The sequence below is a fragment of the Gopherus flavomarginatus genome, chromosome 1, assembly GCF_025201925.1.
Source record: "Gopherus flavomarginatus isolate rGopFla2 chromosome 1, rGopFla2.mat.asm, whole genome shotgun sequence".
NCBI lineage: Eukaryota > Metazoa > Chordata > Testudines > Testudinidae > Gopherus > Gopherus flavomarginatus.
In genome coordinates this window covers 244,047,144-244,067,788 of record NC_066617.1, presented here as the reverse complement: position 1 = coordinate 244,067,788, position 20,645 = coordinate 244,047,144, and the positions used below count along the sequence as shown (strand labels likewise).

The following is a 20,645-nucleotide window of genomic DNA, read 5'->3' as shown; positions in this document are numbered from 1 at the left end:
CCAAAGCCCACCTGGATCTCTCGCTGTGAATTAACAAATGTCTGGTAGCAGAGAGAACAGCTAAGATGTGCTGTCCAAATCCTCCCAAGAGCAGTTCTGCTGCAGCTGTGCTTCAGCAATGCTCTCACTCTTCCAGAGGCCATAGTCACAACACCTGGACTTCTCATTCTAAGCCTTAAATTCTATCTAAAAATCCCAATAGTTTGTCCCTCAAGTCTCATCTTTCTCATCAGCTGCATACTCAAGGGAGATTGATTTAGTGAACTAGAGTTCCCAAAAGCATACTGGGAATTTCTCGGCTAATCTGTACTCTAAAAAAATGTATTGTTTTCCCCACACAGCCCAAGTGATCCCCTTATTCTTTGTAACAAACTGCTCCTGCCCCAGATTTAATTATTCCTGTTTGGGTCAAATTCACTTTGGTTCCTTTTATCCCACTAAATGTGATTATATTGTTAATTATTAGTATTAGACAAAAGCAAGGCCAACGTAACATGAAGGTTGAGGATTTAAACATAAAACAGGAAATTAAGAGTTATGGAGCCAAATCTTCAGATCTATGCTTACTGTATCACTCTAGAGGACTGGGACAAATCTAGCTCAAGATCACCTTTGCACTCTCCCGATCTCAGAGTCAGCTGGAGGCCAGTTCAGCTCCTAACGCAAACTCTGAGGCTGCACTAACTTACTTATGCTAAAAGTAAAAACCCTCTTTCACCTTCAACACACCTCCTGTGCTAGAAAAGGGCTGGATTAGACTGTGTAGACAAGTTGTATAGACCTGGCTCTACACAGTTTTCTGGGCATGGTACTGCAGATGTTGCTGAAGGGGGGTGGAGCAGGGACCAATGATCTGGTCCATAGCTGGGTGTAGAGTATATGTAATATAATGGATTACAAAACCATGCAGTACTGGGCTATGTGACAGATCTGGCAATTCTTTTATAGATACATAATGTGTAAGTGCCATAGCTGCCTTAGATTTCTCATCTAAGAATGCTGGCTAATTAGTGGAGGGGGAAGTGGAGGGAGAAGAACAGGGAACACAGCAAATCTAATACAATTGAATGTTAATAAAGCATTTAAGTGTCTCCTGAAATCTTCCTGAAAACTTCATTCAAGTAGGCTTGGAAAAAAGGGAGGGGACACAAGGTCTGATATTGGTTGATGGATTGTAAAGACCAAGGATCTGTGCTAGGTTCAATTTTATTTAACATCTTCTCTCTCAAGGGAATGTTAATGGAATTCACAAATTAAAATGAATTTACAAACGTCAGCTGAATAAAGACAAAATGACTTAGTTGACTTAGAAATATGAAAGGTAATTCTCCAAATCAAGGTTCGGCTCTTGTTTCCCTCCCGCTTTTTACATTCTACAAGATGCCTCATTGTGCGATATTCCATGTATCCATAGGTGGCTAGAAAAAGTTCTCCACAGCACAGCAATGCTGCTCTTTTCAGAGCTGTCAATAAGCCTATTACATTATTTAGAAGGGTCTCAGCACCAGAAATACTTTTCAACCTCACACCACCAGAGGGTTAAGCCCAGGCTGACTTGGAGATGAAAGACTCCATTAGTCTCAAACTCTGATCCACTGCATGATTATTATCATTTATTTTAATGAGAACGCCAAGAAAGCACTACCTCAATGGTATGACTTTCCTCAGAAGAATAAAAAACAAACAGATCACACTTTTGAGACAAAAAACTACCTCTAGTTAAAGTGCAATTGTTTAGGATTAAAGTTAATGAATTACAGTTTTGGTTGATAAACACAATAGTGTTGATGCAAGGTGTTTGACTTAGAACTGCATGACAATTTGATTAAATATTTAGAATAATATAAAACGAACATGGAGCACATTAAAATAGATTAAAAGCTGGCTAGCTGACAGATGTCAAAATGTAACTGTAAATGGCGAATCGTTATCAAGTAGGTGTGTTTGTAGTAGCCTTCTACAGAAATCAGTTCTTGGCCCTACACTCTAACATTTATATCAATGTCCTAGAAGAAAACATAAAACCATCACTCAAAGTTTGAAGATGACACAAAAATTGGGGGAGTGGTAAATAACAAAGAAGACAGTTCACTGATACAGAGTGATCTGGATCGTTTGGTAAGCTGAGCACAAGCAAATAATATGCATTTTAAATATGGTTAAATGTAAATGTATACATCTAGGAACAAAAGAATATAAGCCATGCTAACAAGGTGGGGGACTCTATGCTGAGAAGCCATGACACTGGAAGAGAGTTGGAGGTTGTGGTGAATAATCAGCTGCCAAAAGGACTAAAACAATCCTGAGATAGATGAATGTGAATCTCAAGTAGGAGCAGGGAGGTTATACTATTTGGCATTAGTGTAACAATTACTGGAATACTGTTTTCAGATTTGGTGTCCTCAATTCAAGAAGGATATTGATAAATTAGAGAGGCTTCAGAGAAGAGGCATGAGAATTATTAAAGGAGCGGAAAACATGCCTTATAGTGATAGACTCAAGGAGCTCAATTTATTCAGCTTAACAAAGAGAAGAAGATTAAGAGGTGACTTGATTACAGTCTTTAAGTATCTGGATGGGGAATAAATATTTGATAATAGACTCTTCAGTCTAACACAAGAAGGTAAAACATGAGCCATGGTCTGGAAGTTGAAGTTAAACAAATTCAGACTGGAAATAAAATGCATGTTTTTAACAGTGAGCGTAATCAACCACTGGAACAACTTACTAAGGATTGTGGGTAGATTCTCCATCACTGGTCATTTTAAAATCAAGATTGGATGTTTTTCTAGAAGATCTGCTCTAGCAATTATTTTGGGGAAGTTCTATGGCCTATGTTACACAGGAGATCAGACTGGCCTTGGAATCTATGAATCATGATGTGTACAAATCCATACAACACAAAAATGTGCATCTTTCTCTGTAGCAATATAAACCTTCTACTGTATTTTTTTTTTTACAGTCTACTGGGTTTTTTTATTACCTACCCCTGTTGAGTAGCACTGGCTAGAGTCAAACTAATGTGGGAATACAGTCTGTCAATTTCCCCATGTAATTTGCACACCATATCCCTTCCCTACAGTAACCCTGCTAATTCCAGGCCTGCCTTCCACTGAAGGCAGTGCAGCCACTTCTGTATTGATTCTTTATGTGTTTGCAGAGTTTTCCATAGAGATGAGAAGCTCTAACGTTATAATCCCTTCAGGTACCGGTGCCACTGCCCCATTATTGGTTTACAGGTAGAAGCCGTAGCTGTTAAAGACTCATCTCATAGATAAATCTAAGCAAAGACTCCTTCCAGCTCTCTGGATATTTGGATTAAGCTGTTAGTTCAACATGGACATTTATTAGTGCTGATTAACACACAACAAATGCAAGACAGAATGTGTTTTCTCCACTTTGTAAAAGTTCTGCTGTAGGTAGTGCACTCATAACTGGAACATACAATGATAACTGGCTCTATATCCTCACTACTGTGAGCTGCTACATGTCCTAAACACCAATGGACATCAGTAGGAGTTGAAAGTGCCTCACAGAATGCAGGATAGAGTTCACTATAAGTGTAAGGATAAGCTAAGGCTCTTCCAACTTTCCATACTATATCCATATAGGGCCTAATTCTTCTCACTAACAATCTGTTTCATTGCTCACTGAAGTCAGTAGATGGGTTCCAATTATCTTCATTGAGATCAGGCAATAACTAAACTAAAATTGGGCCTTAAACAGAATACTGCACAATTCCACTGTGTCATCCATTGCCTGAGCTTTCAAAATAAGGAGCTATTGAAAAAAAAAAAAAGACTGCTAGCAGTTTAAAAGATTGGGTTCAGAGTTCCACCCTGGGAATTCAAATGCTAGTCAATGTTGTGAATGCAACATTAACTTCCTTTTTGCTTCACACAGCACATCAATGACTGCAAATACACAAGGCCAATTTCCCCCAAGGACACGGCGTATTGCTTGCTTCGTATTTGAGGTCAACAATGTCTTAAGGCCTATACTCAAGTTAGATGTCCTGCCTTCAGCAGCCTACTTACATTGGTTCTCCACTGTGAATATATTCCCATAAAAGCTCCTCAGATAGTTCAGCAAATTTAACTTTTGTCTCTTCATAGAAATCAGTGACTTCAGTCTCCAGACGATTATCTACAACAAAAAATCCCACTGTAAATAAAAAAATTGTAACATGAAAGTAATGAGACTAAAGGGTAAAATAAATCTTGATAAATGGTTTACCTTTTGAATACTCTGAACTGACATTGTTCATCCAAGAAAACGTATACAGACTTTTGATTCTATTTTAGGATTTAAAAGAGATTTCCTGAATTTAAAAGATGCTTTTAAGGTTAGTGGGCTCAAAAATCTGACCTACTTCCTTGCCTCCCTCATCCATGGCCTTTGTCAGTGAAAGGTCCAGATTCCTGTATAGATATATGCTACTCCTGGGGGGATTCTGCATCACTGTGCTTGTGCAGAATTCATGGACCTTGCAGATTTTTTTGCTTCCCTGCAGAAAAAGGACTTCTGATGGGGAAGCAAAGGGAAGCCGCAAGAGAGGTCATGCACAACGTCCCCAGCAATGCAGGCAGTTTGGTTTGGGCACCCAGAGCAGCTGGTAGACACATATTTCACCACTGGGGAGGTGGAGGGGGCTGGGCAGTCGTGCGTAAGAGAGAGACACTCTCTACCTCTCGCTCGTTATTGCGGTATGCTCGGCATGGATAGGCTGGGCTTTGGGGTGTTTCTGAAGAGGTAGGCATGGGGCAGGCTCTGTTCCCTCAGGCAGAGCAGAATGCAGCAGCCTGCCTGCTTAGTGAATTGTTCCCATTGTTCTTAGGGAATTCCCCCAGGAGTATAAAACAGGTATAAACATTTTAAGGCTCCTTTACACTGCCAGAGTGGTATAAAGGAGCCGTACTGTAAAGGACGATGTGGTGCTTTAGTGATTAGAACTGGTCTAAACGTTTGGACTGAAAAAGTTTCCTATCAAAATGTGCTTCATGAACTGTTTGCTACTGACCTCTCTGGAGATGGTCAGTCGCCAATATAAATTGTGAGTTTGAGTCCCCAGCCCTCGCTTCCTCTTCAGTTGCCAATGATGCAACACTGAGCATATGGCTGCATATATTTGTTGACTAATAACTAGAAGTAAACGGTCAATATAGCTACATTACTATTAGACAAAGGGGGCTTGGCGATTTCCTCCAATGCTCCCCATTCTCAGTCTCCATCCATTGTATTGTAGTTTAAATAAACTAGCAAAATAATTGAAACCAGCTTGATTATATTGTGTTATTCTGACAAAAAATATGCAGAATTTTAAAATATTGTGAGAATTTTTTATTTTTTGGTGCAGAATTCCCCCAGGAGTAAGCAAGAATAGGGTTTACTGCCAGGTTCAGTGGAATATCTATTCAAGAAAGCTGAAGTGAGTAAAACCCCACATTATCTAATTCTGCAGAGTCACAGCATGTAACTATTTACCCAAGTGGAGCGGGAGAAAGAGATAATAGTAGGACAAAATTTGGAGAGGAGGATCTTATTCCTCCTTTATGGAATGCTCCCAGAATTAATTCTGTCATTGTAGGACTACTGGTTGATTGCCTGCACTGGAAAGAAATCTGCCTAGCTCAAAATCAGATTCAGTGGGCATGCAATCAAAAACAGAGTAAAGGAAATGCAGTAGTCACTCCTCTAACATTGTGTATGCCATTATGCCTAGCAATGTGTCACAGCATAAAACTGCAGCAGTGCATATAAGCACATACAATAGCTGCAAGCAGCAGCCTCTGTCATCCAGCAATCCCTTTTATCCTATCATTTCCTCTGCAGCAGTAAAGAGTAGTGCAGAGTTGTAATACCTCTTTTAAGCCGACACAGCACTTTTGGTTTTTTTAGCTGGAAGCTGGTTGTGAGCAACCTGCAATGCAGAGTTGTGCAGCACTAGAGGCGGATTTTGCTGCATGGAAAAATGCCTTTGAGTGCCGGAATTAGAGCTCATGTGGGTTCTGCTAAGGGATTTGAAGCATACTGCCCCACATACATATACTGGTAACAAACGATGCCCTAATTAATGATAGAGCAGTAAGTTCCCATCCTTGTTCCCTACCAAACCAAGAGCAATATTCTCCTCTTATCTGCACTGCAGATCCCTAGTTAATATTCTGACAGAAGTGGAAGTTTCTTGGCAGAATACGCCAGAGAACTGCAGTATGGATCAGAGATAAGAGTTTTATTCAAATACTACAGCGTGAGTGATAGAAAACATTAACATTTCTCATAAAGCAACTTAATGATTTCATAAATGGTTACAAACAGTGAGTAAAAACAATTATGCATAAGTTACTGAACATAAATTGACAATATCCTTTCAGGATGACAGTATGGTCATTCAGTAAGATGCTTGGTAACAGGCTTTTTAATGGGCTGCTAACTGATAAATGGTATGCTCCACAAGCTTCTCTCTTAATTGCAATATTCTGGGGAATATTTTTATTCATCAAAATTCTACAACTTTTTTACAGTAGTTTCTCCCACCACTGGCTATATTTTTTATATGGGCACTGGGCTGCTGATACAACTGGTTTATTTTTTAAATGTAAAAGCATTTATTCTGAAAAAAGCTTTTCAGGGAGTTGTACAGCAATTGCAAACAGAGAAAGAGGGGCAAGAGGTTTGGCCAAATTTCAGAAAACTGATACTTCTGAGAGTTTCCTGAGTGAAATCCTGACTTGACTGAACTCAATGAGAGCTTTGCCATCAAGTTCAAGGGTGCCAGGATTTTACCCCATGTCTGGAATGATGGTAATACTATAATATTTACTATAATATTTATTAATGCTGTTATACTGCTTAGGAGCCCTTGTCATGAACCAGGACCCTATTGTGCTAGGTGCTGTACAGACATAGGACAAAGACAGTTCCTACAACCTTACAATCTAAGTATAAGATACGCAACAACAGATGGATATAGACAGACCAATGGGAGAGTCCAAGGAAACAATGAGACCCTATTAGTCAGCATAATCTGATGGAAAAAATCTCTTACTGATCAGAAATCCATTAATCTGAATGAATTATTTATGAAACAAAATATGGTGCAGGTCAATCTCAAACCCAGGACTGCACAGTTAAAAGGTAATGTACAAACCATTATTTCACTTACCACCCAACAGGATTTTTTAGAACTGCTACTAATAATGAGAAGTAATTTTCTAGCAATCCAATCTCTTTACAACCTAGATATTAAGAAACTAGAGTAGGACCCATACATGTGATAATCTTCACCATACTTGAACAACATAGTCCCTTCATTCTCACCAGAATAAAGCCCAGCAAGAAAAATAACTATGGATCAGATTCTGCCACCTCTCTCATGTTCTCATGTTTACTCTGGGCCTGATTCAACGTCCACTGAAGTGAGCAGGGAGATACTCCCACTGATTTCAGTGGGTACTGGATCAGGCTCTTTCAGTAGCCCTACTGATTTCAATTAAGTGCCTACTCTATTCTTAATAGGCTCTTATACCAGTCTTAATACCATAATATCTGAGCGCACTTCAGTAATGCATTATGTGATCCAACTAACATCTGGCATTCATTCTCTCATCATCCTTTATGTGCAGCATAGTGTTTTGTTTGTAGGACTGTTTGCTCATTTTATTTAATTACAGATAATCCATTCCTCACTATGGGAAAGGGTAGCAGAATCAGATGTTGTATGAAGGGATTCCATCTTCACAATTAGAGTAGAATTAGATAACATATGTCTGTAAGAACATACGACTTTACCACATAGGTATCTGTACACTTCTCTGCAATTACCTTTACTGCTGCAGTGAACAATGGCCACTCCTGTAAAGACACTGTGCTCCTTTCCACTCAACCTATGAGGGAAAAATGAAGAATCACTATGTAAGTTTTATAAAGTCCCTTCTTCACTAATGCATCACTGCATTACTATTTCACAGGTTTACAGAGTGTTCCACGAATAAGCCAATGGACACCACAGAAAAATACCAGCTCTGGCTCATATCCTTACACACAGGACATGGGTTTTGATTTTTCTTTCACAAAAGGTGAAGAGCTAAAACACAAAATGGTGCAGAAGGATGGGTACAGTAATTGGAATCTCTCAATGCTTAGTGTCCCCAAAACATTAACACCTGCTGGCTGTTCAGTGGCCTAAAATATGTTCATTTATATTGAGGTAAAATTAGAATTTTTGTTTGGTTTTATTATTTTACTATACCAGAGGAGAAGTGTCAATCTCACGGGCAAAACAGGATCATCACCATCATAAATGGCATTGTGATAGTCAGCTTCAGCAAAAAGATAATCCATGAAAGGCTAGGTTATACAACCTTTCCTCATGCTGAGTGGGAATACTGGTACCCTGCTACACCAGTATACTCATTCATTTCAGCCGGGCTATTGATGGAGCAAAGTACCACTCAGCTCAACTGAGAGTGGCAGCAAGGAGAATGAACTATCCTTACACCTGCCTAGGGATGATGCTTTCAAAGAATGGCTCAGAAATATCAGCAGGGAAGTGCAGGAAGCTTGAATTGATATTGTTTATTTTGTCATAAGGACTTTACTTTCCTGAGTAGTTAACTACCCCTTTGCACAGAACATTGAACATACTTTAAAAGAAAGAGAGAGAGAGAGAGCGCGAAAACTATACAGTTCATAGATGTGTAAGCAAAACCAATGTAAACCGAGTCAAGACAGCTTAACTTCTTAGACAGTCTGATTATGAAATAGTATCCTAACGCTGAATTGTGATACCATTACTCACATCAGATAGTACCTCCCACCCTAGTTAGTCTCACTGAAGTAAACTACTTGTGAAGCATGAAACTACTCAATATAAATCGTCCATTCTGGCCCCTTGAAAGTTTGTGTAGCTGATGATAATTAACACACAGATAAGAGACAAGAGTTTACACTGCTAGCACCGGATGCAAAATGACCCCAACAGGGATTATCCTGAAGAAAAAAAAACACAAAGATTTCAAATATATTGCACATCCATGCTTGTTTTAAAAGTTTTGAGATGACTTTTTTATAGTCATGTAACTCACAAGATTGTGGATCAGAATATAAACTAACATCTTTGTAAGTTAAATGCAAAAAGTGACTATTTTCTAGAAGCCACCAAACATGGTATAATTTCAAGCAAAATTATGTATTTAATCAGAAGACCCTTTCCAGTCTTTCATGAGTTTGGTAGGATATGTTTGGTCTCCTGATAATATCACATTCTGCCCTTACTCATTTGCTCTGAACCACCATTACTTTTTATGCCTCCATCAAAAGGAGAAATCTAATTCAACAGCACAAAATCTAAATCAGAGCCACAAAGCAAAGATTCCAGAAAGCCATATGCTATGTGTTCCATCCAGTGAATTTTTCTTAAATTAGTTTGTCTCTTTCATCAGCTCATATTCAATAAGTCATGTCACTGGCAGTTTGCTACACAACAGAAAAATGATCAGCAGTCTTTAACAAAGACACCATTTTATTCTAAAAATGGTAGAATGGAGCCTTGAGAAAATGTGACCATGCAACCTCCTACTTACTAGTCCCACCTGAATAACCCAGAGCTACACTCCTCCCACACGACTACTGTAGGCAAGTATTTCTTAGTTTATGAATTATTACTATGTACTTCTTATCTTGATATTTGTCTTACACTAAAAGCTTACATCTCACAAAACTGGCACATAAACACAATCGCATTGATTACTTTTTTTTTTTTCTTTTTACTGTTACTTAAATGTTTATTGCCATGATCCCAGAACTGCAAACCTTTAAGGGGAAAAAAGTTAGGTAATTGAGTTGCCTCTGGAAGGCAAACATGGTTTCGTCAGACTGAGATACAATCTGATTTTTCTTTTAGGCCTCAGGACAAGATAACAGCCTAACAGCATTAGAGCTTTAAGAGGTGGAGTGACAGTCAATTAAAGTGTTCTAGCCTGGTAACAGGCTACAGTATTGTGTAATTAGCACTTATTAAAAGTGATGAGCTGCAGAAAGAAATAATTGCATTAATGAAATGGCTCACATATGGTATACAACAGAATGAGTCTGAAACATGGGGAAGAGGACATCGTTAAGCTGAAATGGTTGAACTACATTCAAAAGAGAGAAACAGAAGCCTGAGATGACTTAAGGACCCCAATGTAGGACAGGGGAATAAGATAGGACAGTAAAAAAAAAAAAAAAAAAAAGAAAAGCAAAAATTTTGCTCTTGGTTACACCAATGTAAATTCAATGTACTTCTATCAAAAAATAAAATTGCTACTGTAAAGGAGAGCACAATGTGGCTCCAAATAAAGGAATTCCTGATTAGTTTTCTCCTAGTACACACATCATGCAAACCGCACCTGAGCAGACGCAAAGGACCAATATCAAATGCTTGTACTGTTAAAGAACTTTATTATTAAGGAAGTCAATAATAAAACAACTGCAATGCAAATAAAAAAGAATTTATCCTAATGATACTAATGCAACATTGTTATTGAGACTCTGGAAGGACACAAGTCAGGAAATTCAAAGCGGTGGATCCTAAGCACACCATATTTCACATTCCTTGTACAGATTAGTAATTTGTAATAATATTTTATTTATAATCTTGTATTATTGTACTGCCTAGGAGTCCCAGTTATGGATCAAGTCCTCACTATGCTACACACTGTAAAAACACAGAACAAAAAGACGGTCCTAGCCTCACCGAGCATATATATTGTTATCTTTTATGCATCTCTGTGCACGAATGTTATAGAATTTTGCAGTTCCAGTTGCTTTAGAAAACACTGCCTGATTGTAGAATTGCCTGATTAACTCATTTAACCTTATTTAACACTACAAACCTTGACAGCATCTTATATGCATCTTGTTTATCAACCGGTTTCTCCAGAATCTGTTTTCCGACAGTCTGAAACAGAAAGAAAAATACTCTGCTGTGTATCTCTAATATGCTGAAACTGAGATCAGTCACACAGACTTTTCAAACCATGATTTCAGCCAGCCCTGCCAGCAACATCAGTCTACTGAAAAGCATAATGTTAAGTATCATATAATGATACTGATCTCCTCTGTAAAGCTTTTTGAGACCTAAGGATAAAAAGCACTAAATAAGAACCTTGGAGACATGAGCCTTCTATTTATTAAGAGAGCACATACTATCAGTGCAAGCTTCCTCTCCACCCTGTGACTGCCAGAAGGATCTGCAGAGGCGAGTGGCTAATTCAGTGTCTATCATAATTCTTTCTTTACCCTCTTTGCTGAGACTACCAGTAAGAGTACCATTTGTGTTGGCTGTTAAAAATGTCTTAAATGGCATTGCTTAGGCGATGCACTCAGTTATTTGACAGCTGTGAGGTTCAGGAAACGTGCCTCTTCCAACATAGTAGAAAGCCCGATATTGATTATGGAATATGGAGTATGTCTAAAAAAAATAAAATAAAGGTATTGGTGGAAACCCTGTCATTTCAAACCAGGCTAAGTACTAGAAAATATACCATAGGGACAATTCTGCATTGACAGGAGGATGGACTAGATGAGTAGTCAGGCCTTTTCCAACTTTAAATTTCTAAGAAGTTAGACCCCAACAAGAGAGTTTTAGGCACTGGTCAGACATGATTCAAACTACTGCTAAAATACACAAAAATTCTTACCACAATAGTGTCTGCTCCTATAACAATATCTGGAGTTCTAAGGTGTTTCTGGAAAGATGGAGACAAAAAAGAAATCAATAAAAAAAACCCAGAATATCCAACTCAAGACACTGTAGCTTTACCACTTGAAAGGTATTGATCTAAATATATCTAGGAGGGAGCTGAAGTCTAAGAATCCTTAACAGAATTGTAATCAGTTACATCTGTGAAAAAACAGGGACAGCAAGGGATGTGGGCAGAAAAATCTGAGGGCATGATTTTGCCTGCAGAACTTGTATTGCTGATAAAGTGCACTCAGGAAAGATTAGAACCCAACTCAACTCTCTGAGCACAGGTTGAGTTTCAAGGCTGCCAGTCACAAAACAACCTTTTTTGTAACAAGCCAAGTGTATTGGATACAGAAATCATTGGAACACATTAAACATGAGTCCCACAATGCCATTGTTATAGATGTCCTTAAGTGTACTTGCATACCCCTCAACCACCTGAATTTAATTGTATCCAGCCATTAAAAGGAGTTCTAAGGTTTGGTTTTATAGAATTCTCTCAGCCCTTTCCTTCTTCCCTCTCCCTGCTCTCAACTGCAAAGTGTTCTTGTTGTCTAGGATTTTTTGCTTGCCTACATTTCATTTGGATGATTTCAGACACTAACTCTACAGTTTATCATTTTACGATGTAACATGGCTAAGACTTACATTTATTTATTGTTCATGATGGAAGCAACTGTTGATATAAACTTACTGCTTCTTGTGGCAGCTTATTTTCATAAATAGAGAAGGCTCTAGTCTTAATATATTAGGTAAGAGTTAATACAGCAAATGAGAGTAGGAACTCTACTGGGAAACAGTGTAAGATTTGATATCATAATAGAAAGTGAAAGCACTACCGTACTGATTAGTTTTAAATGGTACACCTACATCCGTATGCTACTTAACTAAATCCTGTACACTGGAAGTGCTCAAAATCTGTCTGGATGGATTTAAGAAAAATATGAAGTAGCAGGAAAATTTTTAATACTATTCCACAATTAAAGTCCACTATATTCTTCTTAAGGTTTGAAATTCACTCCCCTAATGTCACACCATAGTCAGAAAAAGAAAGTGACAGAAACAGATATGAATCTGTGTAATCATTTACATAGGAGATAATTCAATATTTGCGCTGGTAGATAGTGTCATTTGGAAATGGTGTTGGCAGGGCACATTCAGTATATGTGAATCAACCTCAGAAAAGGATTAGTCTCTATTCCTCCCTTCCAGAGGAAGGTCATTAAGGAAATATTTGCAGATCCACACCAGTAGCAAACAACAACCTATAAGGATTTTTTTTTTTAATCTAATCAGTTGAGCTTCAGGCTTGGTTGTGGCACAGAACCAGCCTTAATCACTGTGGTGGAACATATTAGGGCAGTAGGCAGAAGTCTAATAGCTATGCTGATGCCAATAAATCTATTGCTGGATTTCGACAACATTACTCACAAGGCTGTATTGGCTTGACCATGGGACTAGTGGAGAGGCAGACCAAGTTGCTTTAGTTCATTGTTTTCAGAATGAGGTCAGAGGGCTGCGTGCTGGGCAGCTGTTCTTTTGCTTAATTTATGAAGGCTCACACTCCTCACTCCAGTCACACTTCTTATTCAAGCAGTACCTGAAGCCATTCAGAGATTGTGAGGCATGATGGGTTACAGTATCATTGGCATGCTGATGACAGTCAGTTCTGTATCTCCTCATAGGACCTAAATAGAATTGCATCTCTGCTCACCAAATGCCTGGAAATCCTGGACAAAGGCTAACTATCTCAGTCTCAATTTGTATAGTTCGCTGTTGGAAGGACTTAGCGATTATACCTCAATTTAAAGCTTCTGCCTGCTATCAGAGCTGTGTGTAATCACAGTTTTGGCCTTTCACAAACTGAAGGCACTGGAGTTCCTTTCAGCAAGTCTAGACCATTTCAACAGGTAGTTGCCACAATAGTGACATAGGGGAAAATGTGTCTGTTTGCTTAAAGGATGCAAATGCACCTGTATACTTACTATCTTTACAAGTGCACATACCAGTAATAAATAGTGAGAATAACACATACCACACAAACACAAGATTTGACTATTGAAATAGCTGACAGACTCACTAGATGCATTCTATTTGCCACTTCAAGTGCCTTCTGCTTTGCTGTTTCTATGGCATACTCATAAGGGGCTGCAAAAGACGATTTCTCAAGTGTCTCTTTAAACCAGGATGGAACCACCTCAAATCGGAGACCCTACAATATACAAAGGAAAGACAATGCAGTGAGAATCATCAAGTGTTTTGGAAAAAACCTGTAAAATAAAGAGATTAAGTGGATTTTGCTCTTTTTTAATTCTATATGTTTATGTCTCATTTCCTCTACAGTGCAAATTATATTAAAATCATGCAAATAGTAAATTAGAATAGAGTGGAAGCTAATCTGAGAAATATCAGTGAAAACTATCTAGTTATTTATTTTTAAAAATTAACCTACTATAAAATGCCAACTGTCTTCAAGAGAGACAGAAAAAGATAGATATTGGGAACAACATATAAACAAACTGTAGTATTACAAATCTATTGCAAATATAACGATCTAGTGCAAACATTGCAAACTTCACTCATTCCATCAGCAATATGCAATCAAAATTAAAACAAAAACAAATAACCTAAATTCCGATTGTGTGTATTTCATCTGAGAAGCAAAATCCTTGTTGCATTGAATTGTTTTGAATTTACTCTTAATATGCAAACATCTCAAGATAAAGGCAAGAAAATCTATCCATGACAAACAAAAGTGTTACACTTGGAGTATTTATAATCATTTTACTCGTCAGCTATGCATGTAACAACCTAACCACAAATGCATGACATCTCTCTTCTTTAGGGTTTTCTATAACACCCAACATTGTAGTATCTGTGTGCTTCCTATGTAAATTAGATCTGTGCAGTGAAGTCTGCAGTAGATATAATCTTGGCATTTACTTGCTGCTGCATGTGGATAAATCTGTGTAAATATGAGTTTTGCTACACATTTAACTGAAACACAACTATCAAATGTATGTTTAAATGTAAACATTCACATGTAGCCAGAAATACACAAATTAGTTTGGTCACTGCAACCGATTTAGCTTTCTGGATTTTTTCCCCCTAATTCCTGCCTCCAAACTACAGGTTCTATCTTGTTTCATCAGTGACTTCAGTTAAAATAGGATTTCACCCCCGCAGGGGCATTTCCAGGGAGCTTTTGGGAGCTAAGACCAAGCAGGGCTGGGCATCCTTGCAAGAGCATTGGAAAGTGTATGTCTTCACCTCAGTTAGACAACAGAGACTGGTCTGTGAGTGGTATCGGCTGACTGGGGCTTATCAACTGCTGTGGAGACTTCTAGGCTGGAGCTCTAGCACCCTCCCACCTGACGGGGTGCAGCCCCTGCCCAGCGCCAGCACGGGTGTCTAAGTGCAGTGCAGACTTTGCAATGTAGCCACACTCCGAGTGCCCACTAACGGCAGGGGGCCCAGGCGGCGCTGCCCCGGACTCACCACGTTCGTGAGGATCTCCTGCCGGCGGGGGGAGGCGCTGGCCAGCACCACCCTCTTGCTGACCAGCTTCCCGATCACCGGGTTCAGCACCATGGCCGCGGCTGCGGGGAGGCCCGGGATCTCCCCCGCACAGCCCAGAGGCTCGGCAGCGCAGCACCAAGCCCGGCCCAGGGGGTGACGAGCGGCGCGTTTATACTGCGCAGCGAGCGGGGAGGAGCGGGCACTGGGACCCGCCTCCGGGCCGGCGCGCTGCAGGGGGGAGCGGCGAGCGCTCCTGGCGGGACCCAAGGGGCAGCTGCCCCGGCGAGCTGGGCACGCGAAATGGGACGGACAGACGCTTATCTACACTGGGGGGAGGTACAAAATACTAGTGCGGCAAGGCAGCTGGCGGGAATGGCGAGACAGACGGCTGGAAAGTTGGATACGGGGCGGATTTAGTCCAGGAGAGTCAGTCTCGCAGTTTTCAACTTCCACATAGTACTGGGATCCTCAAGTGCTTAAAAATCATTATTCAGGCTCCAAAATCAAAAGCCTGGTTTAAAAATTGTGAGATTAAAAGGAGAACTACACAGGTGCACTCATTTTGCATTTTCAACCTTTTCTCGGCCACCGCAACGGCTAAATTGTATTATTATTTATTATTTTGTTTTCATTATTAATTAATGCTCAGCTTCACCTGCAGACTCTTGATTCCAGCTGCTGAGGCTTTCAGACGATCACGAGACTTTTGATGAATTGGTGAGCTGGCGAGACTGCAATCTGTTCTGCGGGATGCTTCCCTTTGAATAAGACTGAGGGCTGGTCTACCCGACACACTTGAGTAAAACGATGCTGTTCAGCAGCCTGAAAAGGGAAGTGGCTTAACTACACTGATGGGAGGAGCTCTCCTGTCCTGTTCTCCTAGAAGCATCTTCACTAAAGTGTTATCACAGCTTTGTAAGTGGCGACCTGCCCTGAGTCCCATGGGGTAATCAAGATACATGGCAGTAAGGGGCTAGCTTGACCCTTTAACTGTTCATTTCTTGACTTATTTCCCATGTTTGGGTACTTCAGAAGGTGTAGATATTATCTTTAGATAATATCTTCATCCTTGACTCTCATGTCACATGATGCTGAATGTGAGGATTTGCACACCCTATATATGGGGTGACCAGCTCACCACACTAAAATATTGGGACACATTGGGGTGCCATTACCCCTGCCCACAATCCACACCTGCTCCTCCCAGGCTCCTCCTCTACTCTGCCCCAGGTCCTGCCCCCTCCCCGCTCAGCCCCCTTATCGCACCCTTCCTCATCCCCCAGCCTGCCACTGGCTTGCTGTGTCCCTCCTCAGTCCCCCACCCACCACTCGCCTCTTAACGCCCCAGCATTGACTTCCACTCTGCCGGGTGGGTGCTCACCCACCACCTGCCTCTTCCTGCCCCTGCACCACCCTCACCCTGCCCCCATTCCACCTCTTCCCCCAAATCCCCGACCCTGCCTCGCCTCTTCTCCACCTCCTCCCCTGAGTGCACCGCGTACCCACTCCTCCCCCCTCCCTCCTGGAAAGCACTAAGCGCCGCCAAACAGCTGTTAGGCAGTGGGAAGCACTGGAGGGGGGGAGTAGGGACAGGCGTACTGGGGGGAGAAGGAGGTGAGGAGTGAGGAGCTTGGCTTCAATTTTTCCCCATGAGTGCTCCATCGCCAGAGCACTTGCAAGGTCATTACCTCCGTCCCACTCGCCTCCTTACCTGAATTACAGGACAAGTGGCGTCCTGATCGTACATTGATCAGGACATGGGACAAAGGGTTAAATATCAGGACAGTTCTGATTTTATCAGGACATCTGGTCACCCTACCTATATATTTTTTTCAAAATAAAAAACCTAAACATACATTTGCAAGAAATTTCTAGACATGAAACTGATTAATATTTTCATTATCTGGCCGTCTCCCAACTCAGTTACAAATAATAATGGAAAATCATTAAAAGGTTTATGTAGGTGGAAACCAATCAAACTCACAAACGAAGACCACTTGTCGGTATGCATAAAGAAATGGGAAAAAACCTTTCAAAATAAGCATCAGTACAAAAGTGGTAGAATTTTCATTTGGCAACAATTATAGGAAATTCAGACAAAAGAAAAAATTTCTGCAACCATAAAATGTGCAGCAATTGTTTTCCAGAAATGAGACTGAACCATCTGTAAATGATGGAGTCCAGATATCCCAGCCCCTCATCTATCTGGGCCAGATTGTGAGCTTTTCACTCCTGTTAATGAACAATTCCAATAAACAATACATTTAGTCTCACCAAAAGTGAATGGAACTGTCCATGTGAGTACTTTCACAGATTTTTGAAATCAGAAAAGATTATTATGATCATCTAATCTGATCAGTTTCTCACCATGAGTACTAATATCAGACCAAATCCTAATAAGTGCATAGCATCTACTGAACTGCTGCAACTCCCCATTGAAGTTAATGGAATTCAAATAATCAGTTCTTCTTGGGATTTGGACCGTAATAATTACTGATCCAAAGTTATTATTTCACACAATACCTCATATGATTTCAGGATATGATATTGTATTTTGGTGATGTGCTGCTCTAGAGAGCAGAGTTGTATCTGTTTATTCAAATAAAGTAAGAAGTAATGATCAAGTTGTTTAAATAGTGCTTGTATTAATCAAAAGTTTGAAAGACTTTTTTTCCTCCTCCTGCTAATCAACCTGACTCCATAGTTACTTATGGTGGTGTATATGTGGCAAAGTTCAAATATCTCTATGAGAACAAGCTAAGCAATGTCAAATAAGCTAACACAGACAGGAGAAGTAGATGAGTCTCACACATACTTATGAGTTCTGAAAATTTACTATTGACAGGTAACCATTGTAAACCACTCAGTTGCAGATTTTCAGAAATTTAAAAGTATAAGTATGAGATTCCAGTGAGTTGACTGAGATGAAGGACATTGACAGCAGTAGTTATTGGAAACGTGGTTGCCTACTGTGGATATTCTGGTCAAAGATTAGCTCATCCAAGGTTAGTTGTTAAACTCAACTTTTTCAAATACCTACTAGATTTTGAAAAAAGGAAGGTAAGAATTAGAGATGAATGTAAAGCTCTGAACTGTAAAGGCTTTTACTGTATTGGAAGATTGGTATTCCAGTTTTAGATCTCTTCCTTTTTGCCTATGTTCTTACACGATGCTCATCATTGTGGTAACTGTGAAATATCAGAGAATGTTTTAAGGGCTAAATTCTACTCTCATTTACACCTGTGTAAATTCAGAGTGACCTCAATGATTTAAATTTGGGTTTACTGGAATTGCTTTATTTGGATACAGTGTCTCTGCAAATGCTGAAACTTCCTTATCAGGAGAACTATGTAGTTCCACTACACAGAGATGACAGGATGCCAGGGGAGCTGCTATGGAGGCAGAGCCATAACTAGGGATTTTTGCGCCCTAGGCAAGGGACAGGGGCGGCACATCCGGCTCTTTGGTGGCGGGTTCCTCTCGGAGGGAAGGACCTGCCGCTGAATTGCCGCCATTCTTCGGCAGCAGTTCGGCAGTGGGTCCCTTAATCCCTCTCAGAGAGAAGGATCTGCCGCTGAACTGCCGCCGAAGAACAGCGGCAAGTCCTTCCCCCTGAGAGAGATTGATGGACGCACAGCCGAATTTCCGCCGAAGAGCCAGACGTGCTGCCCCTCTTCCTTGCCGACAACTGGCGGCAATTCAGCGGCGGATCCCTCAGTCCCTCTCGGACGGAGGGACTTGCCGCCGAAGGAGAGACTTTCTGCACTCCTCACCTTCCGCGCCTGATCCCATAACCACTCAGATACTGAGCTAAGGGAAAGGGTATTTTACTAGGGCTGGCAGGAAAGGGACAGATTGCAAATACCATGGTACAAAGATTTAAACAGTGACAGTTCAAGGTGAAAAATAGTGGTTGTTGTTTGAGTCCATGGGGGAGTCCAGTCAAGAATCAGGGCTCTTTGTGCCTATTGCCTAGGTGCCCTCTCCAGTCTAGTCTCTATTTTAGCAAATAGAAGCTTGCAGGTTTCCAAGCCAGGCTCACTAGGTATGTGTGTCTCTCAGGAGGCCCCTCTGCACTGTCTCCTGCCTAGTTGCTGCAGTTGATCACATGTGTGGCAGTATCACGTGTATATATAGAAATGCAGTAATAGATGGGTGCCTAAAGTTAGTACATTTGAAAGTCATGCCACATTTAGGGGAGAAGCCCCTGAGAGGAAGGATGGTCCAGTGGTTAGGGTGTTAACCTTGGACTCTGCAACAGACTTACTGTATGATCTTGGACTTAGTTTCTCTCTGTGGACTTAGTCTCTGTGTGTGTGTGAATTCCCCGTCCGTACCATGAGCACAATACCACTTCCCTTCAGTAGAGACTGTGGCATGCTTAGATACTTTGGTAATGAGGGCCATAGATAGGTACCTAAATATTGATTTAGGGCCTAGCTCCTCAAAGGCATTTAGGTGCCTAATTCCCACTGAGACCAATGAGAGTTAGGTGCTTAAATAGCTTTAAGGGTATGGGTGTGAGAACCTAACTTTAGGCACCCACATTTGGAATTTTTTGACCTAAGGTAAGTTTCAAAAACAGGGTTCAGAATCCCATACTACAATGGATCGGCCACAATCTGTTTAATAGCCCACAATCTGTTTCCCAAACAGTCAAGGAAATCATTGCATTTGAGCTTACAGCCTGAAGAGTTGTAGGCCCTATCTTCTTGGATTTCCCTGCTCAGAATAGTACTCCCAAAAGGCTCTGGGTGAATAGTGCTTAATCTGTTATCTTTGTTATCCCAAAGGTGACTCTCTGTGAATGATCTGATACAGTCGTCTCTCAAGTCATTTAACCATGCAGCTGAACTGCTGAGGTTCTGCAGCAGAATAGATCTGTTTGCAAAAGGTAATATAGTCAGCCTCTTTTAAGAATCTTTTAAGCATTGGGTTTGCCTTTGAAGGCAAAATTTATTTTGACAGGGCATGGGCATTGGCTGTTCAGTTTCCTATGTACAACTTCTGAATTCTGTTTGACATTGGGGGGCTCTTTATGTGTATCTGTGTCAGTCTGCAGACTCCATTTTGAATGAGGAGTTTGCTGCCTTCTCTGTTATTCTTTTACCTCCAACGAATGGTAACACAGAGCTAACAACAGAGGGTCATTAAATCTTGAAGGGGCCAATGTTGCCAACTTTCATGATCTTTTTTTTGCAAGTGACAGGATTTTGGCTGTGGCTGGAGCCAGCCTCGCTGCAACAAAATAAAGTCCGGCCCACTAGTGAATTTGAGTGGTACTTGGGAGAAATCACCTCTTGTTGGCTACCTGCCCCACTTGCCCACCTCCTGGGGTTTAGTAACCAATTAGAGCTTCTACAGAAAGCTCTCTCCCTTCCCTCAGCAACCTGAA

At 40.6% G+C, this 20,645-nt stretch overlaps 1 protein-coding gene and 1 long non-coding RNA gene across 5 annotated transcripts in view; one reads left to right on the top strand and one right to left on the bottom strand.

The window, feature by feature from the left end:
- The window catches only part of ASMTL (acetylserotonin O-methyltransferase like), a 47,343-nt gene extending 31,933 nt beyond the window's left edge, over positions 1-15,410 (bottom strand). Inside the window, exons 1-6 of one of the 3 annotated variants that reach the window (XM_050932763.1) lie at positions 15,230-15,410; positions 13,812-13,943; positions 11,685-11,732; positions 10,878-10,942; positions 7,825-7,886; positions 4,038-4,146 (exon numbers count right to left, since the gene is read on the bottom strand). In XM_050932763.1, coding sequence (XP_050788720.1) covers positions 4,038-4,146; positions 7,825-7,886; positions 10,878-10,942; positions 11,685-11,732; positions 13,812-13,943; positions 15,230-15,322 — 509 coding nt within the window. In that variant the 5' untranslated portion in view covers positions 15,323-15,410. Of the gene's footprint in view, positions 1-4,037; positions 4,147-7,824; positions 7,887-10,877; positions 10,943-11,313; positions 11,398-11,684; positions 11,733-13,811; positions 13,944-15,229 lie in introns of those variants that run through there. The other 2 variants (XM_050932744.1, XM_050932754.1) reach the window with 2 other exon arrangements.
- A 73-nt stretch (positions 15,411-15,483) lies between these two features.
- On the top strand, positions 15,484-20,138 carry LOC127039377 (uncharacterized). Of its 2 annotated transcripts, none has more exons than XR_007770953.1 (3): positions 15,484-15,801; positions 15,926-15,967; positions 20,044-20,138. It is a non-coding gene; the product is annotated as an uncharacterized LOC127039377 (long non-coding RNA). The 2 variants fall into 2 exon arrangements; XR_007770952.1 differs by having other exon boundaries at positions 15,926-16,165.
- The last annotated feature ends 507 nt before the right edge of the window (positions 20,139-20,645 follow it).